The sequence below is a fragment of the Pongo abelii genome, chromosome 1, assembly GCF_028885655.2.
Source record: "Pongo abelii isolate AG06213 chromosome 1, NHGRI_mPonAbe1-v2.0_pri, whole genome shotgun sequence".
Classification (NCBI taxonomy): Eukaryota; Metazoa; Chordata; class Mammalia; order Primates; family Hominidae; genus Pongo; species Pongo abelii.
Window position 1 is genome coordinate 96,932,469 of NC_071985.2, and position 27,370 is coordinate 96,959,838.

The window sequence follows — 27,370 nt, forward strand, 5'->3', positions numbered from 1 at the left end:
TGGATTTGAGCGAACAATTTGTTATAATGAACCAGAAATACAAGATTCCACTGAAACTGAACAGTTGACAGAATATGGTTGAACTTAATTAAAACTTCAAGGGAAATAAGGGCAAAACAAAGCTAATGAGTGGAAAAGTCCAAGATTAGTTTGGGATAAACATGAGGATATAATTACATTTTAGCATGGGTATCTTCTGACCTCTTCCAGCAGTTCGTCTGCCATCATTCTCCCTTCTGACACACCTACTAAATCAAATGGCTTCTTCCTCTATACTGCAGTATAAACCAACCCTATAGTACCCCTCTGGTCATGATACAAACCCAGGAGGAAAGTCTGTAAATCTCATACAAGGGTAGAAAGTGCAATTCAACCCAGCACGCTGGTTATGGTATACGTGGTGTCAATGCACATGGTAGCAACTTGAATCAAACCAGAGCTGCTACCACATGTAAGCAACCTCTTATGCTGCCCTGTAGTGATGTCAATGTTCTCAGTTTACTAAATTATCAATGTGGAAGAATGCATTTTTGAGCTCCAGACTTTCTAAACATTTTAAACAGGCTATCGAAGAGGCTGTAACAGAACCCTATTTCAGAAACCTAAGCATCAGGGAGGAGGGAACACTGACCGGTTTTTCTGCGATCTTTCTGTGGGGGCAACAGAGATGAACAAAAGAAACGTTAGCATGTCAGAGAATATGACAAGTGAGGGGAGACAGAGGTAGGAAAAGGGTATTCTAGCCACAAGGCTAATGCATTTGTGTTCAAAGAAAAGTCTGGGCAAAGGAGGGGAAACCCCCCCTCCCCCCTAAATAAACAAAAACAAAAAACCAAATCAAAGGACAAAAGGGTTTCATACAACACAGTATCAAAAAGTAAAAGGAACACACTAAATGCACAAGCTGGTGGCAAGTAAGTCCACAGCCTATTGTGATAGGTCCATCCAGCATCAATCAGATTTCTTCTCATCTGTTATCTCAAGGTTATTTACAGATGTGCTGACTAACAAGAGTCTCTCATGGGAGGGTGGGCAGGCTTCAATCATTGGTTTCGGGATCTGTCTGCGCCATGTAGGCATCCAACTCAGCATCCAGGTGTCCTTTTGTTTTCGACATATATGCATCCAATTGGTTGTCCAGCTGCTCCTTGGTCAATACAGGGCGAGCAAGGGCACCTCTCCCTCGTCCACGGCCTCGGCCTCGGCCTCCAAAGCCCCCTCTTCCCCGACCTATCATACCCCGACCTGGCCCAAAGGAGGAAAAAAAAAAAAAAAAAAAAAAAAGAGACAGTTACAAGTAAGTTTAACAGGTGCTGTAGTAAATGCCCCTTAGAGCAGTGGGGCCTAGCTGAGAAAAGCTGAAGGGCAGGGCAAAGAGGAGAAATCTGGAAAAAAAGGAAACACACTGGGTAGAAAGCAACACATGGAAAGCACACATAATGAATCCTCTATCACATGATCATCTCTAAATGCTATTTTAACAAATTTTATTCTATCAATAAAGGAAAATAATTAACTGGCAACTATAATTTTAAAAAACCTTAATCGATCCTAAGATAAAATTACCTAACATTTGAGATTCAGTAAGTTCATAATTAAAATACATGATAGATAATCCCATTTAGTAAGATAGGGAGGTGGTAACAAGGGCACAGAGAATCAGGGGTGTGAAGATAAGACAGTTTTCAAATTAAGTTTATTGGAGACCCTTCTGGAAAGTCATCTCATCTTTCCTTAAACTTATCAAGTCTAATGAGCTAGCTGACCTCATGTGTCAGGAGACTGAGTTTTTCTGACACAGGAACAATGTAGGGGAGATTTGAAAAAATATTTTGAGTTGTCCTAGCTATTTCTACCTTTAATTCTAGTTACCTTATGACAACTGACAATTGTGGTTATCTGAGAAGCAGTTTGAATTCAGTTAACAAAACAAAATCAGCTTTTTGAAAAGCTATTTTAGTCTCTCCCACCCTCCTGATGTCTCTCTCTCAGGATCCAAGTCAAGATAATTTGGAAACATGTTATTTCAGCCTGAAACCCAAACTAGCTTGCACTTCACTCAGTAAGTCAAGTATCATATAATGGGAGAGAAGAAAACAAGCCCTTGGTTATCAACTTTTCTTTCCTAACAGTTATTATTCCTTGGCAACTTCAAGGTCATTAAGTCTTGGAAGACCCAAGACACCTTTTAAGAGAACCAAAGCAAATATACACAGGGGCTACAATAGTGTTTTTTTCTGGACAGGTGGTGTTGGGAGTTTTCCACTAAGCTCTAAGCCAGAAGGCTCCCATGAGATTTAGTATTAACAGCAGCAACATCATTAAACTCTTTCCCAGTCTGGGTCATGAGGTCACAAGACAAACATCAATAAATTTCAAAGGCAAGATTATCAATAAGAGCCAGTTAGTTAACTGATAATAATTCCATCTTGCTCTCTACCTTGAGCAAAAAAAGTCATCTTTGATTCTCCACAGGCACAAATGTGACACTGAATTTATCTGGTTTCAGAGCCAATGCCCAGCTCCAAGTCTCACCACCCTCTTAACTCTACTTCATCTTTATATCTCTCTCTCTCTTCTATATTCTCATGTGACTCAAACCAGGATTTGGAGCTACAGGGTGGTATGTGGTGGTGATGGTGGTGGGGCAGGGGCAGAGAAAGGTAAAACCCTAAACTGACCATTTTGGGGGGTATTTTCAACTATATAATTTAAATTTTCAAGAGCTTGGAGGAAGATGGCATATAATCTGGCTCTATAATATGCACTTGATTGATTCTTGGAAAAATCATGAGACTTTTGCACTACCAGCATGGTAATTTGAAAAATAAGCCAGTTTCAAATAACAAAACAAGACAAACAAAGAAGCCTGCCTATGACTTCAAGCTGTGCAGAAAGGTGGCTCTGAGTTTTTAAGGGAGGAAAGTAAGGGGGAGCTACTCTCTGAAGTTGGTAGCTGACTAACCTCTACCACCGATTCCGCCACGACCCATAGCTCCACGCCCTAGGCCCCCTCTCCCAGGACCTCCACGACCTCGAACACCACCTCTTCTTAAGCCCATTCGGGGAGCTACGGCTCGTCCACCTCGGAGCAGGTTTTGACCTTAGAGAGGAGGCATACAATGTATATGCAGGTAAATCCAAGAGACACAAAGTAGATTCCAACCAAAGGAAGGTGGTGAGGGTTAAATGAGGGTAATTCAGTTAGTTTTTAGGTTGGTTGGGGCAAGCTGCATACTGTGAATAGATTAAGCTACTCTTTATTCAATCAATTCAACAAGTCTGACCACAAATCCATTTTTGGAAGTTGGGAGTTAATTCAATTAGTAAGTACATACATTTAATAAATATCTACTGAATAATCAGATAGATGCCTAGCATTATGGTAAATTTAAAAATAAATGCTATGGTTCCTGATCTCAACAGATTCTTCTAGGGAACAAGAACTATACAGGGAACAGAGTAAGAGTGCCCCAAATGAACATATATAGGTAAGTGCTGTGGGTCAACTTGTCCTGTTTTTCCAGCTGTATCAGTGTTTTACTAGCACCAGGAACAAAGAGATATAGGCCAAAAGACCTATAAATTTCTTATGTTTGACTTATTTCTAGAACTTGAATGTGCTTTGATTCAAGCAGCAGCAGGGTGTTTTAAAATGGAATGGAGATGACGTGAATTACCTGTTGTTACGCAGGTCATAGCCTCTCACCATTGCACATTATCAGAAAAGGAATGGTATCGATAAAAGACATGCAGCACTATTAAAAATGTGATTTCAGAAGTTATTATATTAATACAAATTCAGGCTTGAAGATGTTAAACGAACGTGTCCATAAGCAGCCCAAGAGAAAAGGGAAGGGAGTAGGGCCCGACAATTATCAGGGTACACAGCACTGACCTCGGAGCGACATCCCGCCCCTAAGTAGGGTTCTGGTGGCACGTCCCCCACGTAGTCCTCCTCTGGGCAAGCCTCTCTGGATTATGGGTAGGCCTCGTCCTCCGATTGCTCCCCTGGCCAGGGCCCCTATGGGTCGGCCTAACCGTGCCTGGATGTTACTCTTACCCAGGCGCTGCTTTAAGCTCTTCTGGAAGAAAAGGTGTTAGGGGATTGAGATCAAAAACGCAATCCAACAGGATTTGGCAACTTAAAGTGCAGAGAAAAAGAAGCAAGTGAGATGTTGGTGTGAAGGGAGATAAACCTGTTGTGGGTTTATAAGGATCCCAAACCAGAAGCAAGCCTTTGCCTCAGAACATGTTATACAAGCAGCAGAATTTTGATCCAGAGCAGAAACTCCAAGAAGCTCAAGTGTGGTCCCATGAAATGGGCATCTCCACAAAGTACCTCACTAGTTTGGCTACAGAGGTCATACACTGCCAGTTGAAACTTAAGTTTTAGTAACAACATTCTATAGTTCAATCCTGGATTGTACTGCTTTTGAACTACAGGTTGACAATTATATGACTTGATTCATACCTGCCCATGGACTACCACTGTCTTCAAAGGCTTACTCAAACACCATAGGAAGTTCATCACACTCTGGGCAAAACTTAAATTACAAGTTCACTTGAGTTCTTGTGACTTAAGAACAAGATTGATTTCTCAAAGAGGCCCGTGTGCTCCATTTTTCCTCTGAGAATCTATTTCCAGACGGTCCACTTTTTACCTTAAGATGTAAATAAACACAAGAAAGTCAAATCTCCTTTCCTTACGTTTCTTAAAAATCCCTAATTCCATGCCTGCACTTGCAAACAGCTCCTTTAAAACAATATGATGACCTTAAATTAAAAATAAACATGTAACTCAAATGTATCTCCACAGCCAGCCAGCCAAACCTATGTTAGAATTATTCAGGTGATCACAAAACTCAGGGCCACATACAAATACAAGGACACACTACAGAGATAGAGTATTTTTAAGAATCTGTTCTCAAAAGAAAACCATTAAGACTACATGTCAGAGAATTAAATTCCTTCAAAGGAAAATGGGACAGCAATAGCCCTGAACACAACCAAGGTCCTAGCAAGCCTGGCTGTCCATAAAGCCATCAGTCAATATGAAAGAAAATAAATTCTACAGCCCCTTCACGCTTCACCCACAAGTGACTACCAATGTGTATGTGTGTGTTTTCTAATCATACCTCTCAAAAAGATGCTGTGAAGCATTATTATTAACTTTCTAGCATAAGATCATAAATTGCTTCTAATCAGTGGAGAAGGCTCCAAACATTATGCATCTAGCATAAGTAGGTGTAACCAACCGTAACAGCCTGTCCTGTTACTCCCCTGATTAACACACAATTATGAGATTAGAACTGCATTCCACAAGTCTCTTGCGTTCAGTTATCCTGCATGTACTAATTCTCCCAAGCTTTGTGCTTTAAAGGGAGAACTGTACAGTGCTGGGAAGTTCTTTACCCATTCCAATCCTTAAGTGCCACCAATACCGGCCTTTAATATTAACAGGAAAGTTAAGGATGTCAACTATACCACTTAGTTTCCACTCTAGAGTTGTGCTGTGTAAGGCAGCCTCTATAGCTACACGTGGCTATTTAAATTATTTTTATTTCGAGATACAGTCTCGCTCTGTTGCCCAGGCTGGAGTGCAGTGACACGATCTTGGCTCACTGCAACCTTCATCTCCCAGGTTCAAGCAATTCTCCTGCCTCAGCCTCCCGAGTAGCTGGGATTACAGGAGCTGTCATCATGCCTGGCTTACTTTTGGTAGAGATGGGGTCTTGTCATGTTGGCCAGGCTGGTCTTGAACTCCTGACCTCAGGTGATCCACCTGCCCAGGCCTCCCAAAGTGCTGGGATTACAGGTGTGAGCCACCACACCCAGCCTAAATTAAAAGCAAATTTTATTATTTTCTTGAGACGGAGTCTCACTGTCACCCAAGCTGGAATGCAGTGGTGCCAACTCCACTTACTGCAACCTCCACTTCCTGGGTTCAAGAGATTCTCCTCAGCCTCTCGAGTAGCTGGGATTATAGGTGCGCGCCACCCTGCCCGGCTTTTTTTTTTTTTTTTGTAGAGATGGGGTTTTGCCACGTTGGCCAGGCTAGTCTCGAACTCCTGACCTCGAGTGATCCGCCTGCCTTGGCCTCCCAGAGTGCTGGGATTACAGGCCTGGCCTAAAATTAAATTAAAAAAAAATTAAGCTCCTTAATTGCACGAGTCACATTTAAAGTTTTCAATAGCCACATGTGGCTAGTGGCTACTGTACTGGATAGCAAATACAGAACATTTCCATCATTGCAGAAAGTTCTGGCTGGGCACGATAGCTCATGCTTGTAATTTGAACACTTTGGGAGGCTGAGGCAGGCAGATCACTTGAGGTCAGGAGTTCAAGACCAGTCTGGCCAACATGACAAAACCCCGTCTCTACTAAAAATACAAAAATTAGCCGCGCGTGGTGGCAGGCGCCTGTAGCTGAGACAGGAGAATCGCTTGAACCCGGGAGGCGGAGGCTGCGGTGAGCTAAGACTGCGCCACTGCACTACAGCCTGGATGACAGAGCGAGGCTCCGTCTCAAAACAAAACAAAACAAAACAAAACAAAAACACAAAAAAATTCTATTTAATAGTACTACTCTGGATAGGGACTACTTCCTGCAGAGCCTATACTTAAAGCTTCTTGTTGAAAGGTCCTTTGGAATGATCTGTCCGAGATTCATCTTCAGCAATTTCCATTTACTCTTGGAAAATGGTGGTGCCTTTTGCTGCTTTCCTGAGTCAGGGAGGAATCCAGTCACTCCAAGGCTTAAGGTAGCCGAAGCAGACAGCCTTGTTTATTTTTGGTCAGTGAGCCCAGTGGTTCAGGGTGGGGGTGTAAGGGTGTTATATTTAACTGCTGAATTTATGCACAGCCATGCAATGCTACCAAAGCCCTTACAGTTGCATGGCACCGCCCTCCAGACGCCCAGCCACAGCTTGGACATATCCTTCCACAGCCACTGTCCGGACTTGCATATAAATTCTATGAATAATAAAGAGCAGGTTTTATTTCAGGTCTGAATAGGATTATCTCTCACTGTAAATTTGAAAAAGAGAACCCCTAACTCAAATTACTCAGTACTCTTGCTCCACTTTACTGGTAAAACTTTAGGTGCTGTGGAAATGAGGGTCACTCTACTCTGTATATTTTAGCATTGAAAACTTTTGACTAAGGCCATGCAAACTCCCTGCACTAGGGGAAAAAGAATAAAACTATTTCCCTGTTGGGTAAATCATTTAACAGAGAGTAAAGGATGCTGTGAGATTATCTAAAGCTGAAATAAAGTTTCTTTGTGGAATAAGCCATTAATCTATGTTAAGGGTTAAGGATCAGAAAACGAAAGATTAATACTCATTGGTAACAGAAACAGGCCACATAGATGGCAAACTCCCTAAAAGAGAAAGACAGTAAAAAGTTACTTATTGGTACCTGCCAAAAATGGAATTCTCTGAACTTCTCTTTCTTCCAGAGAAGTTTCAGCTTTTTGCCCTGAGCCACTTTGCAATCATCCATCACGTCCTGACAGCCTCAGTGGACTCCCTGACAGAGATCACCAGCTGCTTCTGGAGCATTAAGACCCATTCTCTCACCTGCTTAAGTTTTAATGCTGCCTGGACAGAGGGTCTATTCTCCATCTGCTGGGCCAGTCTTCTGTTTCTGGCACTGGCTAGCTGCTGTTGTTGCTGCATCGAAGCCCGAATATTCACTGGCGTCGGCTGTTTGTTCTTCAGCATATTAGTAAAGCTTCAAGGTCGAACAAAATGGATGTTTAAATAAAAGCTTTATTACAAACATTTATTGGCATTTTCATGGCTTGCTAGACCAGGAGCTCCAGATCCCACGAACTTTTAAGTAAAGTGGTACGCTTAGATCAAGGTTGATGTGGGTTAAAGACTCCTCTGTTTCCACAAACTTGCAAGAATCAGAAACTTAGAAATGCAGCTAAGTGCAGCACATTCAACCAAAAGTGATAACAAGGGCTCAGGTAACGGCTTTTAGAGAGGTGGAAGGTATGAAAAACACGCAATAAGCAGATATGACAAGAGACAGAAGATATAGTTTCAAAGACAAACAAAGAAAGCCTAAACCTTGGGGGATCCGAGGTGCATTCTAAGGCCAAATATGAGGAAGGATGAGAGCACCTTCAAAGCTCACAGCAATTAACATACTCTTGTAAATTACAGGACTGTATCACATTTTAAAATATATGTCACTAACATGCAAACACAAACATTATGCAAACATAAATAATTAGCTTATCATAGCCAAAGAGATAAGGAGAGAAGCACATAAGCCTCAGAAGAGGCAAAAATAGGCATTAAGTAAATTTCAGTGGTCAAAAGTCAACTTAATGAAATCACTGATCAAAGGCATTCTTTTTTTTGAAACAGAGCCTCACTCTGTCCTCTGTTGCCCTGGCTGGAGTGCAGTGGCGGGATCTTGGCTCAATGCAACCTCCGCCTCATGGGTTCAAGTGATTCTCCTATCTCAGCCTCCTGAGTAGCTGGGATTACAGGCACACGCCACTACACCCAGCTAATTTTTCCATTTTTAGTAGAGACGGGGTTTCACCATGTTGGTCAGGCTGGTCTCGAACCCCTGACCTTGTAATCCGCCCGCCTCGGCCTCCCAAAGTGCTGGGATTACAGGCATGAGCCACCGTGCCCAACCAAAGGCACTCTTAATGAACAAAGTTGTCAGAGATAGAAACTGCCTTTAAATATCTTTACTTTTCTTAGTCTCAAATCATCACTTTTTCTAACTCCAAGTAGTTACTTTTCAAAGTTAGATTAGTTTGATCATTTATGAGCCTGTGAAGAGACTCATTATTTCTGTCAAGGAAGTATAATGGAATGGAAGAGAAGAACACTTAACTGTAAAAGAATCCAAAACCAAACCAAACTAAAAGCAGAATGGAAAGTGAAATGGAGCAAAGCGAGTGCCTCTTACAAGGCCCAAGAATGACATTCAAGGGCCTTTGGACATATTCATGGCTTGCTACCTGCCTCTTACAGGCCAGACACAACACTGCTGGCCTTGGACTGGGCAGCAAGCCTACTGTAGCCAGGGTACCATGCTACCGTGCTGCACGACCCCTGTATCAATGTAAAAAAATGTGAAAAGGGAAAGTGTTAGGAGTCTTTTAAAATACATCCCACCAAATAAATACTTCAGACAGCTTAACATAAAAGTCTACTGATAAGGGGTTTTCAAACAACCGCCCAATTTGTTTTGTGTACCACATGAGATGCAACTAAGAACAGAGGTCTGTAGCCTTCTGTTGGTATTTAGCTTAAAATTGGCTTTGTGCATTGGACCCCAGGGCCAAGTTAAGTAATGTTTTCTTAGGAAGGAGTTGAAGTTGCTGTTGGCTGCCTCACCGCTCATTTAGAGACATCTTGGTGGTGCTTTTTAGCACAACTTTCGGCGCTGACTGTGCAGCCATCTTCAAATCCCGAGAATCTACAAAGGACAATACGTAAAATGAGCAAATCACAATAGTGACATCATTTCTATAAGTGGCAAGGCCCAAGCCAACAATAAATAAAAATGCCTTATCACTGACGACTAAAGAGCACATGAGGGCACATTTCAAGTGCTTAAATTTCTTTTTTTTTTTTGAGACAGGGTCTCGCTCTGTCACTCAGGCTGGAACGCAGTGGCCACTGCAGCCGTAATCTCCTGGCCTCAAAGGATTTTACCACCTTGGCCACGCCCAGCAAAAATTCTTAAGTTTCTATGGCAATTACCTCAGATTATTATAACTTCAAGGTGGCTGGGTGTGGTGGTTCACTGCCTGTAACCCTAACACTTTAGGAGGGCAAGGGCACAGGATGGTTTGAAGCCAGGAGTTAGAGACCAGCCTGGGCAACAAAGCGAGACCCAGTCTCTACTAAGAAAAAAAAAAATAAAAAATTAGCGGTGCATGGTGGCCAGCACCTGTTGTCCTAGCTACTCAGGGGAGCTGAGGTGGGCGAATGGCTAGAGCCCAAGGGTTGGAGGCTGCAAAGAGCTGTGATCACGCCACTGCACTCCGGCCTGAGACCCCATCTCTTTAAAACAAACAATCCCAAACAAACAAACTTCAAGGCCCACAAAATACCCAGGAATTTCTAAAAAACGGTAGCACCCAATCTAGCAACCAAAGTATGGAGTCTGGCTTTTTTTTTTTTTTTGAGACGGAGTCTGGCTCTGTCGCCCAGGCTGAAGTGCAGAGGCACGATCTCGGTTCACTGCAACCTCTGCCTCCCCGTTCAAGCGATTCTCCTGCTTCAGCCTCCTGAGTAGCTGGGACTACAGGCACGTGCCACCATGCCCGGCTAATTTTTTTGTATTTTTAGTAGAGACGGGGTTTCTCCACGTTGGCCAGGGTGGTCTTGAACTCCTGACCTCACCTGATCCACCCACCTGGGCCTCCCAAAGTGCTGGGATTACAGGCGTGAGCCACCGCGCCGGGCCGAGTTTGGCTTTTACTCTAGAGCAGTCGTTTTCAACCTTGACTACATATGACTTATCCAAGGAGCTTTTAAAACATAGGGCTGGACAGGCCGGGCGCGGTGGTTCACGCCTGTGATCTCAGCACTTTGGGAGGCCAAGGCGGGCGGAATGCTTGAGCCCTGGAGCTCGAGACCAGCCTGGATAACATGGTAAGACCCCGTTCCTATAAAATAGAAAATACAGATATCCGGGCCTAGATCAATTAAACCACAATCTCTGGTAATGAGGTTTGGAAATGAACCAATCGTGGGGTCGGGGGAAAGCTACCTAGGTGCTTCTAATGTGCAGCTAAAGTTGAGAACCACTGATCTAGAGTGAAAATATAGGCAGGGCCGGGCGCGGTGGCTCACGCCTGTTTTCCCAGCACTTTGGGAGGCCGAGGCGGGCGGATCACCTGAGGTTGGGAGTTCGAGACCAGCTTGACCATCATGGAGAAATGTCTCTACTAAAAATACAAAATTAGCCGGGCGTGGTGGCGCATGGCTGTAATCCCAGCTACTCGGGAAGCTGAGGCAGGAGAATCGCTTGAACCCGGGAGGCGGAAGTTGTAGTGAGCTGAGATCGTGCCATTGCACTCCAGCCTGGGCAACAAGAGCGAAACTCCGTCTCAGAAAAAAAAAAAACAACAAAAAAAACCCCATATATATAGGCATGCCTAGTTTCAAAAGTGGCTTTCAACTCCAAAATCAAGCAGGGACTTTAACAAGAAACTGACGACCTGGGGGAGTAGGAAAGGTTTTCTAAATTCACCTGGGAATTAACTTGCAAAGAGCCCTCCATAAAACTTAACCCTAAAGCCGCCATTAATTTCCAACATTCCTCAAAGTCTTGTACTTCTTAATCTCCCTACCATCCTCAAAGCCCTGTCAAGACTTCCACTTTTGCTCAACCCGCCAAGTTTCCTTTTTATCCTATCAAACCCCAACCTCCATCAATCCCGCCACCAGGTTCCAGTTCAGCCCCTCCCCCGTCCCTTCGCAGGGGCTCCGCCTCCTCCCCCGGGCCTCCACGCTCCAACACCGTAGCTATGTGCACATGCCACCACCCCCTTTCCGCGTCCGCCGGCCCCTTCCGCTCCCCAAGACCCCCCCCCCTTCTCACCACAGAAACTCACCGAAGGAAACAGACGCCAGTGTTCCTCCCGCGGCTGCCACCACGGCTCCGGCAGGCGGGCCGGGGACCGGCCGAACCTGAGTTGACGGTGGAGGGGCTCGGGTTAGCTAGATGGGCGGTTGGTTAGATGCGTAAGCGGTAGTATGCGAGTTCAGTTCGTTGTTGCTGGTTGGCTGTCTAGTCGGCCGATCCGTCTGCTCACCCGGCCTGCCCTTTCCTGCCTTTCGTCTGCAGCGGCCGCCAGCTCCGGCTCGGTGTCCAAAACAAAATGGCCGCCACGTCCAGTGCTTGTGGGACCGGCTAAAATGGCGTCTACGCCATTACGTCAGGTGTCAGATCCGCGCACGACTAGAGGGCGGGAAAGATTTGAGCTACGCCTGCGCAGAGATCAGAGGCGGAGCCTTAGGGCGAGGGCGGGGCTTCCAAGCAGTGCCCCGCCGCTAGGGGCGTGGCCAATGGCCCAGTTGTTGGGGCGTGCAGGGACTTCATGTTCCAGTAGTGGTTGCGCTGCAACCTCCTGGGGTAGTTATTAATGTGGGCCTTAGAGGGGATTTGGGTCCCGAATTCCCTCGCCCCTCCGTTCCCTAGCCAAGGTACACCGTCCAAAAATCTTTACGCGGACTTGCCTCGTCTTCTTCCGGACAACTGGGCCTGGGGAATTTGCACTGGTTTTCCTCTCATGGCCACTCGCCCAGTCTGAGAGTTGTGAAGTGCCGTAAATGCTCCAGCCAAGGCCCAGGAGGCCAGTATTGGGAGCACATTCCTCTCCCATCCTGCACCGGCCAACACCACCGCCCGTCCATGTTTTCCTCCTCACTTCCTCCCCTCCCCAACTTGGCCTAAATACTGTTTACTCCTTCTTGGGGTGGGGCACCTTTGCGTCCTCGATTGCGCTTCCATGTCCTCCCTCCACACCTGCCATCCGTGTTTATTTTGTTGCAGACCTACATAGGGATTTCTCTTTTCTCTCTCTCTGATTTGTTGTTGTTTTGAGACGGGGTCTGGCTCTGTTGTCCAGGCTGGAGTCAGTGGCGCAATCAAACACGGATCACTGCAGCCTTGACCTCCTGGGCTCAGGTGATCCTCTCACCTCAGCCTCCCGACTCCTAGGATTATAGGCATGAGCTATGTTCCCTGTTCAATAAGGGATTTTTCTCTCTTTCTTTTTTTTTCTTTTTGCAGATGGAGTCTCGCTGTGTCACCCAGGCTGGAGTGCAGTGGTACCATCTCGGTTCACTGCAACCTCTGCCTCCCAGGTTCAAGCCATTCTCCTGCCTCAGCCTCCTGAGTAGCTGGAATTACAGGCGCGTGCCACCATGCCCCGCTAATTTTAGTATTTTTAGTAGAGATGGGGTTTCACCAGGCTGGTCTCCAACTCCTGACCTCAAGTGATCTGCCCGCCTCTGTCTCCCAAAGTGCTGGGACTACAGTCGTGAGCCACTGTGCCCGGCCTCAATAAGGGATTTTTCTAATGACTGTGCACAATACAGTGTACATATGTTTGAGGAATGAGAGAATGACACATCTGCAACCCTTCCTCTGCCCCACTGGCACGTCAAGACCCTTTCATTTTCCTTCCTGGCACTTGGGCGTGTGCGTGTGTTTGTATGTGTTCGTGTGTGTCTGTGTGTAAGTAATGGCCCAGCATCCTCACCCACGTGAGGGTAAGGATCGTGGTTATTTTGCTTAATGCTGGAGCCTCAGTTCCTACGCAGTTTACACATAGTACCACTTAAGTAAATGTTTGTTGATTGAAAGAAGATTCTTTCGGCCGAGCGCAGGGGCTCACGCCTGTAATCTCAGCACTTTGGGAGGCCGAGGCGGGGGTATCACGAGGTCAGGAGATCGAGACCATCCTGGCCAACATGGTGAAACCCCGTCTGTATTAAAAATACAAAAAATTAGCCGGGCGTGGTGGCAGGCGCCTGTAGTCCCAGCTGCTCGGGAGGCTGAGGCAGGAGAATCGCTTGAACCTGGGAGGCAGAGGTTGCAGTGAGCCGAGATCATGCCACTGCCCTCCAGCCTGGGTGACAGAGCCAGACTGTGTCTCCAAAAAAAAAAAGGAGATTATTTCTTCCTCTGGTTTTATAGCTGAGAAGCTGATGTCTCCTCGACTTCCAACTGGAACCTTGAACCCCCACATTCCTGGACCTTGAGCATTCCTCAAGTAGGAAGATGTAATGCACCTTGACCTCTTTCTAAATAAGACACTTCCCCAAATAAGGGGAGTTGAGAGTGAACAGTCTTCACGTCTCCACCCACTTCCAGATTCCAGAGGAGACAGACATCGGATGGCTGGTGAGAGAGAAGCCTTTAATGAAAGATGAGTTGCAGGCTTGGACCACTACTCTTGCGCCCTTGATGTGTGTGTGGGTGGGGTGGCCAGGGGTGGGGTTATGGAGAGGGATAAGTGGGGTGAGGTGGAAGCAGGGGGAAGAGGCAGGTCTGGGAGGGTGGAGAGGAAGGGCGCTGCCCAATGTGGCTGTCTGCTCAACTGTTCTCCCAGAAGAAATTGTTACAGGCCACTGTGAGAGCAGCCACAAGCACCACATACTCCTGGAAGTCCACCTCCCCGTCTCCATTCTCGTCTAGCTCCTTCATCACCTTGTCCACAGCATCCACATCCTTCTGGGCCTGTGGTGGGAGAAGAGGAAGAGGGAGGTGTATAGGAAGGGGTACAGTACAGAGTCAGAGGCAAGGGGGTGGTTGAGGAGCAGGAGGCAAAGATGAGCGAGAGGAACTGCACTGAATTATGGGACTCTTCTGGGCTTCCTCAAAACTCTTGAGGGCTCCTGTTGCCTACAGCATAAACTCTTTCACCTGGCAGAATGAATAATAATGACACCAGTTACCGTATGTTGAGTGCCTACAATAAAGCAAGCACTATACTAGGAGCTTTACAAGCACTGTCTAATTTAATTCTAATACAAATAATGTGAGGTATGTTTCACTATTTCCATTCTAGAGAAGAAACAAATTGGTAATCGGTGGTTAAATAAATATGCCCAAAGTCCCACAGCTAGAAAGTAGCAGGGCCGGAATTTGAACCCAGTCCAATAAAACCTCAAAACTGGTGCACTTTCTACCGTATCCTGAGGCTTCTTTACTTTGGGGCCCTGGTTAGCCTTTGCAGCCTACTTTTCTACATCCTTCATGCCAGTTGAATGAAACTACTGGCATGCTCCACATTTTTCTTTCTCCCGTGCTTTTGTTCATTCAGTTGCCTCCTCCTAAAATGTCTGCATTTACCCAGATAATCTTCCAATGGAAATCCATGGTTCAAGTGCCACCTCTTCAGGAAAGCCATCTGGCTTCAATCAGGTTAATAATCTCTCATAACCCTTTCTGGCACATCTGTTAAGGCTCTGTGTACTTCCTGGAGTGCATGGTTTACTTCTAAGTGTCAATCTTTCCCTTCTAAGTCTGTGAGTCTTATTATTGATGAATCTACACAGGGCCTAACACTTAACAGGTGATCAGTAAACCAGGGCGTTTTGACTTGACCCAGGAGGAGTAGGGGAGCCTGGAAAAACCCAGGAGAGAAGCCTGGGAAAGGAAAGAAGGAGGCTAGGCTGAGCTGGAGGTGGGGTGGGGAAATAGCAAGAGGGTGCCCACCCCATTCCCCCAACCTTCACCCACTCCACTCCCACTCCACCACTCTATGCTCACATCCAGGAAGCCAGAGAGCTCCGTCTGCAGCAGCTCTTTCAGCTCCTTCTTGCTCAGCTTGTACTTGTCCCCCTCTTTGCCCGAGTGGGCGTGGAACACGTTGATGAGGGTCTCCATCGCCGTCTCCAGCTCAGAGCCCATTGCAGCAGTGCACCTACCCACCCCCATCATGGAAGTGAGCTGAGGACCAGGCCCGGGGTACCTGGGGTCTAGGTGACGGGAACCCTCAGGCCTGGCCCTGGCCCTGGCTGACAGCTCAAATAGCTGTGGGATTAGAGCCTTACTGCAATTGATCTTTCCCTGAGATTTTACAATGTGAGGGAAACCCCAGCAGACCTCAGTGCAGACCTGTTCTCCGTGTCCCTCAGTCTGTACCCCAGCCAGAGGGAATCAGGGTTGGGGCATGGAGAGAGAGCAGTTGGAGCTGGGCTGGCTCCAGAGGCCTGTGGTAGATGTCTGCAGTGGCTGCCCAGGCAGGGATTGAGGAGGGTGGGGCAGGCAGGGGTGGTCACAGGACTGGGCCATGCTTCCTCTGGCTCTATTTTTACCCTGGACCTTGCCTGTCTAGCATAGCCAGGCTCTGCTGTTGAGGGTGGTGGGCTGGGGTGTCCACTACAGCCTTCCTTCTGCTGCCCACCCCTAGCAAGGAGTCAGTCTGGTACCCTCGGTCAGCCTGGTAGAGGGGATGGCAGCCCCAGTGGGTGGCCTAAGCCTTCTAGGGGAGGGAGGTCTCACTGACTCTGAGTTTCCTGTCAGCAGCTGGGGGCCCCTTTTGGTCCTTCAACTCTGTTCTCTCCTGAACATGTCATTTTGGCTTCTTTAGGGTATGCTCCCATTGCCTCTGCAAAATTATCCCTTCCATCTGGTGGGTGGCAGAAGGGGAGAGAGGAATGTCTGAGCCTTTTCCTTGGAGCCAGAGTTCCCAGGGAGTGGGAGAGGAGACCTGCAGGCGTTGTCCCTGCGACTACTCACTCCTGTTTGATTTGGGGATAGTGGGAGCAAGGGGAATGGGGCTGCTGTGTGTTGGGGGAGATAAAGGGCTGAAAGCATGCGGTCCTTTGAGTTCATGGAGCTGGGAGAGAGTAGGAGAAGAGAGGAGAAAGGAGTGGTCTGTTGAGAGAGAACACTGCCAAGCCAGGGGGCGTCTTTCCCTTGGCCCTGGGACAGTCTGGCCTTCCACAACCCCAGGGGGGACAGCTCAGGTGTCTCGGATCAGATGTCCCCATCCTTCCCCAGGCCTAGGGGGCTGGACAATGGCCCCTGATCGAATGACATCCCAGTTCTTCAATGGGGCCCTTGTGAGTGTCATCTGAACTCCAGACCTGAGAAGCAGTTGTCACAGAGACGTGGGGGAGATGGAACCCAAGCCGTGGCTGATGAGGGGATAAGGGGTGCTTGAGGGAGGGATGCTGGTAGCTTGATTACCTGCTCCATGCCAGAGGGGCAGCTGGAGGTCACCTGGAGCCCTAAAGCAGCCTGGGATTTTATGTGGTGGCAGTTCTGAGAGGACTTGGGGGCAGGGCAGATGGGAAAACAAAGAGGTAAGAATGGGGGGAAAGAGGAGTCAAAAGGTCTGGGCCAAAAAGGGGAGGAGGAGAAAGGGGAGGTCCTGTGGAGGTCGCTTTGGGAAGGGGCACAGCACCCTACATCTCTGCTTCCCCATATCATGGGAGCTTCGCCCTGCCACCCCCAGACTCCCCGGGGACCTGAGCTCTTGGCAAGGCAGGGTGGGGGTGGCAGAGACTAAGGCTGGCAGGAGAGGTGGGGGCAGAAACAGCTGTTGTATCTGCTCTCTTCTTCTTACCCCACAGGAAGCGAGGCAGGGGAGGGCTGGGGCCCTTCTCAACACCTGGGAGACAGAGGGGGCCTTGGCAGGGACTTGAGGGCTCCCTGTGGGAGGGCCAGGTGGCCAGGAAGCTCGTGGTGGGTTCCCCACTGGCTTCCTCCTTTGCTGAGCTGCCAGCTCTCTCTCCGACCTTCAGTTCATTTGTCTCTCATCACCACCTTCCAAACCCTGTCTCCCCCAAATCCCAAACTTCCCTCACCCTGACTGACTCCTCCCAGATCCTCAGTGCTCCACAGTGCTATGGTCCCCAGCCTCTTGGAGCCCTTCTGAAGACCCCTCTCCCTGAAGCTGGCAGGCCAGGGACTAGCCCAGTGGGGCAGGGTACTCACGGGTGGCCTGGGCCTGAGGTGGGAGCAGGTTCTGGACAGACGGCCAAGGCTGCAAATGTGGCTGCTGGAGCTGTGTGTGGAGACCTGTCTTCAACAGTCCCTCCCCCGCTGACCCCCCCATCGACTCCACCCCTTCACAGACGAACACCCTGTGGGGCACGGGGCCAGGAGCAGACAGAGGCGCCCTCTGTCTCCTGGGCTGGAACAGGCGGCCCTTGTCTCTTTCCCAGCCTTGCTTGCCCCGTTCCTTTCTCTCCAGGCAGCAGTAGATGGTGCAAGGGAAAGAGATGGGAAGGAGGTCCTGGGAGGGACGCTGGATGTCTTACCCCAAGCTGGGCCTTGCAGTACCTGTGGCTGGCTGTGCTGGTTGAGCTGGGTAAGTGGGGAATTCTGCTGAGGGGGTCTTAGTCTGTGGCTCCTCTATGGGGCCTCGCTGAGAGGACCCTCAGTGAGAAACTTAGTCTTCGGAGTCTGAGAACCCACAGAGGGATTTCAATCCAGGACTCTTCTCTGGGGGTCTCAACCTGGATCCCCCTCTGTGTGTGGGGCCTCAGCCTGGGGTTCTCTGAGGGATCTTGGTCTGTAGCATCCTTTGTGGGATCTCATTCTAAGGGGCCTCTGTGTGTGTCTCAGATTGGGCCTCTCAGTGTTGAGCTCCCTCAATTGGTTGCCTCCCTCTTCCCCCCTCAGCATACACACTCCTGATTAGACGTGGGGTGTGGTGGCAGCAGCCCCCAGTATTGAGAGGACTAGGACCCTGGGACCCCTGCTGAATGAGATCTGTCCAGGCAGCTCCTCTTCCTGACCAAGTGGGGGCGCTCGTGTGGCTGGCAGGGAGCCCGGGTCCAGGCCTGAGGGCTCAGGGCGAGCGGTGTGATTGGGCTGTCTCTGGTCTTCAGAATCGACCACGGAAATTTGACACCTCCGGGCTTGGAAGCAGCTCTCTCCTCCTTCCCCGCTGCTTATAAACCTCAGCCCTGAGGCTCCAGCTCACTCTACCCCATCTCCTTGCCGGGTGAGTCTCATGGCCGACCCTGGAGGGAGGCTGGAGATCATTTTTTCTTCCTGGGCTCCCAGGTCCCTCCCCCAGAGCCAGCTCAGACAGGAATTCAGGAAGCAGCTTTGGATGATCGAGCAACAGTGCGTGCAGGAGTGCGTGACGGGGTGGACAGAAAAGAGAATGCCTCTTCCAGCCCCACACACCGCACCCCAGGGGGCTGTGAGTGCCTGTACTAAACCCGTCCTGGGGCAGGGAGTCAGAGACGCCCCGTTCGAGGACCCTTGTCACTGGGAGACAGGAGCGGGGAGGATCTGTGGGGTCCTGGGTTCAGCACTCTGCCCTGCTGCCCCTGAGGAGAGGTAAGGGTGGAGCGGGGCAGAGAAAATGGGTCTGTTCAGACGGAGCCAGCTCTGACCACAGGGACATTTGCCAGACCCTGTGCTTCTCTGCTGGGAGGAGCGGTTAGAGTGTGTGTGGGCGGATGCGAGTGGCCGGAGACCAGGGCCCAACATAAACAAGCTTTGGAGACAAACAACCTTATGACCTGTGAGGCTGGGTGAGACAAGAAGGGATTCTTGAGACAGACACGCCACAGAGGGGCCACCAGACTCGAAGGACTCCAAGAAGGACCGTCAACTGAAGACCTCCTCTCAAGTAGAGGGGTCTCCAGATCGAGGGATCACCACAGAGGGGTCCCTAAGCCACAGACATTTAAAAAGGACCCCAGATTGTGAGACCTACAGAAGAGGGGGTTTCTGGAGCTGAGTCTCCTGCCCCCACCAAAACTGAGATGCTGTTGCCTGGTCTGATGCCCCAAGCTCAACCCCTGTCCTCTCCCTCTTTCCCCATAATGCCCCCTCCAGGCTGAGACTGATGTGGTAACACCAAGGCAGGGACCTTCTGAACCATTCCTGCATCTTGGGGCTCCCTGACTCTCCCTCTCTGCTCCTTCTCTGTTCCACAGGTCAGCCCTGACAAAGGTCAGCTAGCCCCTTGAGGACATCAGCTTTGGCCTCAAGGTCCTAATGGCAGCAGAACCACTGACAGAGCTAGAGGAGTCCATCGAGACCGTGGTCACCACCTTCTTCACCTTTGCAAGGAAGGAGGGCCGGAAGGATAGCCTCAGTGTCAACGAGTTCAAAGAGCTGGTTACCCAGCAGTTGCCCCATCTGCTCAAGGTAGGCAGAGATCTGGGACTGAGATTTTGTAAGATGGTGATTGTGGGACACTGTGTTTAGGACATGATGGTGCCGAGTACGATGATGTGACCACAAGAAAGGGTGTGGGTGACTGCATGTGTAAATGGTTGCAGGTTTTCTTTTGTTTTTTTGAGACAAAGTCTCACTCTGTTGCCCAGGCTGGAGTGCAGTGGTGTGATCTTGGCTCCCTGCAACCTCCATCTCCGGGGTTCAAGTGATTCTCCTGCCTCAGCCTCCTGAGGAGCTGGGATTACAGGGGTGCGCCACCACGCCGAGCCTATTTCTGTATTTTTATTAGAGACAGGGTTTCACCAGGTTGGCCAGGCTGATCTCAAACTCCTGACCTCAGGTGATCCACCCGCCTCGGCCTCCCAGAGTGCTGGGGTTACAAGCGCAAGCCACTGCGCCTGACCTGGTTGTGGGTTTTCTTGCCTGGTGTGTGTGTGTGTGTGAGTGTGTGTGTGTGTGTGTGTCCATGCATATAATTAGGTAAGCAAAGATACTATGTGCCAGTGGGAGTGTGGGCTTGTGTCAGAAGATGCTGTTGGGTTCTTGTGTATGCTCTGTGCCTTTCTGGTCTAACTTCCCCAAGACAGGGCTGGACCCAGAGCTGGCTTCCAGGAGATTCACAGACCATCACAGCTGGAAGGAGGCCAAGAGAAAACACAGTCCGCATTCCTCACTTCACGTATATGGAAACTGAGGCCTAGCAGTGGAAAGGGGCTTATCATAAATGAAAACACAGCCAAATTCATGGAGTCATAGACCTCAGTGTAGGGGGTCTGTGAGATGCATCTGTGAAGACTCCCTACCTGCTATGGGCATCCTCTCACTAGGGTGTAAGAGTCATTCCTTCTCTCCCACTCACAGGCTGGGGTCAGGTCTTAAATTTAATCAACTCTGGGCTCGAAGAGGCCTGGTCATTCTGGCTGTTGACAGTTTGTTTTACATCCTTTCTGAAAATCCACAGGCACATTGAAGTGTGTGAATATGGACTCCCTGAACACAATGAGTCTCTGAAACTCATGGTCTTTCATCTGCAAAATCCCCTACAACTTCCAACTTCTCAGACTTTTTTTTTGAGACAGGGTGTCTCACTCTGTTGCCCAGGCCACTCTGTGATCACAGCTCACTGCATCCTTGACCTTCCGGGCTCAGGCAATCCTCCTGCCCCAGCCTCACAAGTAGCTGGGACCACAGGTGCATGCCACACTGTCTGGCTAATTCTTTCTTTTTTTGTGACAGAGTCTCACTCTGTCACCGAGGCTGGAGTGCAATGGTGCGATCTTGGCTCACTGCAACCTCTGCCTCCTGGGTTCAAGTGGTTCTCTTGCCTCAGCCTCATGAGTAGCTGGGATTACAGGCAACCGCCACCATGCCCGGATAATTTTTGTATTTTTAGTAGAGACGGGGTTTCACTATGTTGGCGAGGCTGGTTTTGAACTCCTGACCTCAGGTGATCCGCCTGCCTCGGCCTCTCAAAGTGCTGGAATTACAGGCGTGAGCCACCGTGCCTGGCCTAATTTTTGTTACTTGTAGAGATGCGGTCTCTCTATGTTTCCCAAGCTGGTCTCAAACTCCAGGCCTCAAGTGATCCTCCTGCATTGGCCTTCCAAAGTGTTGGGATTATAGGCGTGAGCCACTGTGCCCAGCCAGATGTTTCTTTTCATCTTTTTACTGGAAACTTCAGGTTCTCTCCTGAAGGGACAGCATTCCTTATATCCTTGTCAAGCAGTGATTGTGTGTTTTTTTTTTTTTTTCCTAAATTCAACTTCCTCTGGGCCTGGAAATGTAGGAAGTGACCTCTCTGCTTTTCATTATCTCTTGATTTTAGTTTCTTCTTCTTTCTGAGACTTCCCAGCTCCTTGGAAGCTCGTCTGCCACCTGCCATTCTTCTTATTGCACTCCTTACGGCTCTTCAGCTCCTGGCTCACTGTTTTCCTGTCATCACTGCTTCTGTTGTTATTCTCAGTGGCTTCAGCATCCACACAGACAATTCATCCAACACCTGGGCCTTTCAATTTTCTCAACTCCTCATTTCCAAAAAGATTTGTCTTCTTACAGCTCAGCATTCCACTCCTCTGTTCATGCTTTAGACTGTGTCATTAACAAAATAACGCACCACTTCCAAAATCTTGATTTCAAGTTTCCCTTTATCTGCTGACCTCCTCCTGTCATTCCAGTTCTGTTCCCCTCTCTAGCTTCTCCACTTCAGCACTTCCCTGACTCCTCAGGTACCTTCAGTCTCTCGACCCTCTCACTTTTGCATCTTCCATCAACATCCCTCGTGTCCTCATTGCCCTTCTTCCTCACCTCAGGTTCTAAGGCTTCTCATTGTAATCACTGCCTTAACCCCATTGATTCTGTCTCTGTCTGTTCTCAACCCAGTTAATCCACCATTTCACCTATAGTAACTTGCCAGTTAAATCCACTGTTCTGCCCCTCCATTTGGATAGCTGAATCTGGCTGGAGAAAAATGCACAGCTTTGTTGACTTGTCTCACTTTAAATCTATAACCACAGACCCCAAAAGGGACCCTTGACAATGCCTGGCAGTTCTGTGTTTCCCTGGTTGATTCATTTACCAGTTCTTTCAGATGATTATTTCACAATTTGTCTTCTCTCCTCAAAGCTCAGTACGTCTTTCCACGTTCTCCCTTTTCCTGAGTAGTTTACTCACTGAGAAGTTCAGGAGTTTGAGACCAGCCTGGCCAACATAGTGAAACCCCATCTGTACTAAAAAATATATTTAAAAAATCAGCTGGGCATGGTTGTGTGCATCTGTAATCCCAGTGACTTGGGAGGCTGAAGCAGGAAAATTGCTTGAACCCGGGAGGCAGAGGTTGCAGGGAGCTGAGATTTCACCACTGCACTCCAGCCTGGGCAACAGAGGGAGACTGTCTCAAAGGAAAAAAAAAAAGGAAAAGAAAATAGGAGCAATCAGGAAACTTGTACGTGCTCCCTCCCCGAAATCAGTAGTCTTCTGTTACGCAAATGATATGTCACTGCCCCTAAGGCCAACCCTTCACTGGTGCCCTGGATCCCATCCCCTCTCACCCACTGCACTCCAGCCTAGGCGACCGACAGAGCGAGACTCCGTCTCAAAAAAAAAAAAAAAAAAAGACTTTCCTCTTGAAATTACTCCTCTCTTTCTTGTGTCCTCAAATTTTCCTTCTCCACTGTGTCATTCTTACCAGCTTACAACTGATACCTCTTTTTTTTTTTTTTTGAGACAGAGTCTCACTTTGTTGCCCAGGCTAGAGTGCAATGGCGTGATCACAGTTCACTGCAGCCTCTACCTCCCAGGCTCAAGTGATCCTTCCACCTCAGCCTTCTGAGTAGCTGGGAATACAGGCATGTGCCACCATGTCCGGCTAATTTTTAAATTTTTTTGTAGAGACAGAGCCTCTGTATGTGTGTGTGCATGTAGTTAGGTAAGCAAAGATACTGTGTGCCAGTGGAAGTATGGGCTTGTATCAGATGATGCTGTTGGGTTCTTGTGTATGCTCTGTGCCTTTCTGGTCTAATTTCCCCAAGACAGGACTGGACCCAGAGCTGGCTTCCAGGAGATTCACAGACCATCACAGCTGGAAGGAGGCCAAGAGAAAACACAGTCCGCATTCCCCACTTCACATATATGGAAACTGAGGCCTAATTTTTAAATTTTTTTGTAGAGACAAGGCCTCATTATATTGCCCATGCTGGTCTTGAACTCCTAGGCTTAAGTGATCCTCCTGCCCTGGCCTCCCAAAGTGTTGGGATTACAGGCATGAGCCACTGTGCCCAGCCCAATCCTTTATTGATGGAAATTTTTCTTATGTCCATTTCTTCCTTCTTGCAAATATCCGTGTTTGTATACCTACATACTGGTGGAAAAATAACAACATAAGGTAAATGTTTGGCGGTAGAAATATTAGGTTAAGTGGCATGTTCATTTTTAATTTTTTTTTTTAGAAAGAATCTTGCTCTTTCACCCAGGCTGGAGTGCAGTGGCACGATCTCGGGTGACTGCAACCTCCGCCTCCCAGGTTCAAGCAATTTTCCTGGCTCAGCCTCCCTGAATAGCTGGGACTACAGGCTCGTGCCACCATGCCTGGCTAATTTTTGTATTTTTAGTAGAGACGAGGTTTCACCATGTTGGCCAGGCTGGTCTCGAACTCCTGACTTCAGATGATCTGCCTGCCTCGGCCTCCCAAAGTGCTGGGATTACAGGGGTGAGCCACCGAGACTGGCTTTCATTTTTAATTTTTGTGAATATTACCAATTTGCCTCCTAAAAAAATTGTACCAGTTTATATGGCTACCCACACTTCATGCGATGCCTGTGTACTTGTCCAAACTGGGTATTATTGAGCTTTTACTTTTTGCTAATCTACGATGTGAAAATGGTATATTTTTCTGATTTACGCTTATATAATTCTGAGTGAAATGGAACTTAAATTTTTTTTTTTTTTTTTTTTTTTTTTTTTGAGACGAGGTCTCACTCTGTCACCCAGGCTGGGCTGGAGTGCAGTGGTGTGATTTCGGCTCACTGCAACCTCCACCTCTTGGGTTCGAGCGATTCTCCTGCCTCAGCCTCCGAAGTACCTGGGACTATGGCTATGCATCACCACGCCTGGCTAAGTTTTGCATTTTTAGTAGAGATGGGGTTTCTTTCTTTCTTTCTTTTCTTTTCTTTTTTTTTTTTTTTTTGAGCAGCAGCAAGATTTATTGCAAAGAGTGAAAGAACAAAGCTTCCACAGTGTGAGAGACCCGAGCGGGTTGCCCGAGATGGGGTTTCATCATGTTGGCCAGGCTAGTCTTGAACGCCTGACCTTGAGTTATCCACCTGCCTTGGCCTCCCGAAGTTCTGGGATTACAGGCATGAGCCACCATGCCCAGCCAGTAACATTTTATAATGTTAAAAAGAATCCTGTAGGCCTGGCGTGGTGGCTCATGCCTGTAATCCCAGACATTTTGGAGGCTGAGGTGGGTGGATCACCTGAGGTCAGGAGTTTGAGACCAGCCTGGCAAACATGGTGAAACCCCATCTCTACTGAAAATACAAAAATTAGCTAGGCTTGGTGGTGGGTGCCTATAATCCCAGCTCCTCGGGAGGCTGAGGCAGGAGAATTGCTTGAACCCAGAAGGCGGAGGTTGCAGTGAGCTGAGATCATACCACTGCACGCCAGCCTGGGCGACAGAGTGAGACTCCGTCTCAAAAAAAAAAAAAAAAAAAATCCTGTAGATAGTTTAATTGGGATCATATAAAAGATATATTTTAGGGAAAATCGACATTTTTTGGTTAATTGAGCCTTTCTCTTTAAGAAAAATATATATTTATTCAATTGTCTGTTTATTCAAAATTTTTTTTTAATATCCCTGTGGTATAATATGAAATATATAGTTGTCATTTCGTATCCATGGGAATTGTTCCCAGGACCCCCTTGGATGCCAAAATCCTTGGATGCTCAATTACCTTTTTTTATCCTTCTCTTGTAGAGATGGGGATCTCACTAGGTTGCCCTGGCTGGTCTTGAACTCCTGGGCTCAAGCGATCCTCTCACCTTGGGCTCCCAAAGTGCTGAGATTACAGGTGTGAGCCATCATGCCCGACCTCAAATCCCTTATATAAAATCAGATAGTACTTGCATATAACCTATGCACATCCTCCTGTATACTTTAAATTACAAGTAACTCTAGGTTACTTGTAATACATAATGCAACGCCTACTCATCACTTCATTCACATGGATTCAACTTAGTACTTAGCATGGGGCAAAATTTAAGTTTTGCTTTTTGGAACTTTGTGGATTTTTTTCTTCAAATATTTTTGGTCCTAGGTTGGTTGAATCCAGGGCTGTGGAACCCACTGATACTGATATGGTATTTGGTATTTGGCCTTTGTTTTATTTCTGCCACAGCTCTTTGTTTTTTTAGATAGTCTCACTCTGTCACCCAGGCTGGAGGGCAGTGGCTTGATCTCGGCTCACTACAGCCTCTGCCTCCCACACTCAAGCGATTCTTCTGATTCAGCCTCCCAAGTAGTTGGGACTACAGGTGTGCACTATCACACCCAGCTAATTTTTGTATTTTTTTTTCTTTTTTTGAGACAGAGTCTCTGTAGCCCAGGCTGGAGTGCAATGGCGCGATCTCTGCTCACCACAACCTCTGCCTCCCAGGTTCAAGCAATTCTCCTGTCTCAGCCTCCCGAGTAGCTGGGATTACAGGCTCCCACCACCATGCCTAGCTAATTTTTGTATTTTTAGTAGAGGCAGGGTTTCGCCATGTTGGCCAGGCTGGTCTTGAACTCCTGACCTCAGGTGATCTGCCCGCCTCGGCCTCTCAAAGTGCTGGGTTTACAGGCATGAGCCACCACGCCCGGCCTGCCTAATTTTTATATTTTTAGTAGAGACAGGTTTTCCCTTTGTTGGCCAGACTGGTCTCAAACTCCTGACCTCAAGTGATCTGCCTGCCTCAGCCTCCCAATGCGTTGGGATTACAGGTGTAAGCCACCACGCCCTTCCTGCTTCTTCCTTCTTAATACTTATTTATTTCTCTTTACTAATTGAATGCACCCCCAATATAATGTTACAGTAGCCATCCTTGCCTTCCACTGGCAGTGCTTATAGTATTTTATAATTAAACGTGGTTGTAACTTAAAAAAAAAAAAAGTCTTTTTTAGTTCTTCTATGAATCAGCTTTGTTCCTTTTAGAGATTCGGTGAGTCTTCTCTGTCTGCATCCAAATGTTGGTTCAAACTTTGAGCATCACACCCTGCCTGAGGCACCCTTCTCTGGTTTGATGTTGAACTATTGTTCAACAGTCAACTTTTTGGTTGTGCTTGTTTAGCTGGCAACAGGTCCTTTGATCAGGACATCCAGTTTACTGTTGCCATTGAGTTCACAGGCCTATGAGAGAGACCCTGTCAAGGGCCCCTAAAAACCCAGATACTCCATGTCCTTGCCATTCCCCTGATCTAGTGACCCAGTTGGATAAATGAAAAGACACAAGGGTTGTGCAAATGAGCAGCTAAATACTGGGAGCTTCTCCTGCTTTCTGAGAAAGAGGAGGGTGGCCCCAGAAGGCTCAGATTGGGTCCAACCCTGCAGCATCTCCCTGAGATGCTGGCAAATCCCTGGGCCGATCCCACAGCAGCTGCAGCGGTGTGCTGGTGAGAGAAGATTGTGTGCATTTTTTTCCAGCTTTGTATTCAGTGACAACCTGTTTGTGGTTTGTAAGCGGCCATCGTGGAAGTATTTACACAATGGCGAGCACTAGGACTCAGGACCCCCCACCTCTCTCTGCTGGTGCTCCTTGGAGAGGCACCCCGTGGCAGTGCAGTTTTGGGGCTGCAGCCTCATTCTTTAGAGAAGGGGCAGGTACCACTGCTCTCTGAGGGAAGGGCCTTGAGAGAATGGCAGCTGACCGTTCTTCCCTCCCTACTTTCTCAAGAACCCCAGTTTCTAATTCTACTCTTCCCTTTGGTGTCTCCTCAGGATGTGGACTCTCTTGATGAGAAGATGAAGAGCTTGGATGTGAATCAGGACTCTGAGCTCAAGTTCAATGAGTACTGGAGATTGATTGGGGAGCTGGCCAAGGAAATCAGGAAGAAGAAGGACCTGAAGATCAGGAAGAAGTAAAGCTGCCTGGCTGAGATGGGGGTGGGCAGGGCAGGGCTGGTCAGGGCCGAGCAGAACCGCACTCTTCCCAAATAAAACTTCCTCCTTGAAACACAAATGTTTCTT

The 27,370-nt window shown here is 48.0% G+C and overlaps 3 protein-coding genes across 16 annotated transcripts; 1 reads left to right on the top strand and 2 right to left on the bottom strand.

Annotated features, from left to right (window-relative positions):
- CHTOP (chromatin target of PRMT1) lies at positions 1-11,882 on the bottom strand. Of its 4 annotated transcripts, none has more exons than XM_024245921.3 (6): positions 11,605-11,882; positions 9,374-9,455; positions 7,583-7,736; positions 3,899-4,085; positions 2,966-3,103; positions 1-1,245 (listed from the first exon to the last, which is right to left on the bottom strand). In XM_024245921.3, the coding sequence occupies exons 2-6, from the start codon at positions 9,436-9,438 to the stop codon at positions 1,040-1,042; spliced, it is 750 nt and encodes a 249-aa protein (XP_024101689.1). In that variant the 5' UTR covers positions 9,439-9,455; positions 11,605-11,882; the 3' UTR covers positions 1-1,039. The 4 variants fall into 4 exon arrangements, with proteins under 4 accessions (XP_024101689.1, XP_024101694.1, XP_063583563.1 ...); XM_024245926.2 differs by having other exon boundaries at positions 3,899-4,082; positions 11,605-11,845; XM_063727493.1 differs by lacking the exon at positions 2,966-3,103 and having other exon boundaries at positions 3,899-4,082; positions 11,605-11,845.
- S100A13 (S100 calcium binding protein A13) lies at positions 11,615-27,362 on the top strand. 11 transcript variants are annotated; one of them, XM_054527556.1, is made up of 6 exons: positions 11,615-11,932; positions 13,695-13,901; positions 14,857-14,924; positions 18,347-18,462; positions 19,412-19,625; positions 27,122-27,362. In XM_054527556.1, the coding sequence occupies exons 5-6, from the start codon at positions 19,473-19,475 to the stop codon at positions 27,263-27,265; spliced, it is 297 nt and encodes a 98-aa protein (XP_054383531.1). In that variant the 5' UTR covers positions 11,615-11,932; positions 13,695-13,901; positions 14,857-14,924; positions 18,347-18,462; positions 19,412-19,472; the 3' UTR covers positions 27,266-27,362. The 11 variants fall into 11 exon arrangements, with proteins under 11 accessions (XP_054383531.1, XP_054383543.1, XP_063583567.1 ...); XM_054527568.1 differs by lacking the exon at positions 14,857-14,924 and adding an exon at positions 17,707-17,823; XM_009243891.2 differs by lacking the exon at positions 11,615-11,932 and adding an exon at positions 17,707-17,823 and having other exon boundaries at positions 13,700-13,901; positions 14,824-14,924.
- On the bottom strand, positions 13,898-17,506 carry S100A1 (S100 calcium binding protein A1). The gene is given in 3 exon segments (NM_001133847.2): positions 13,898-14,237; positions 15,273-15,426; positions 17,448-17,506. Coding segments are annotated over 2 exon segments (285 nt in total). The 5' UTR covers positions 15,414-15,426; positions 17,448-17,506; the 3' UTR covers positions 13,898-14,093.
- Positions 27,363-27,370: the final 8 nt, after the last annotated feature.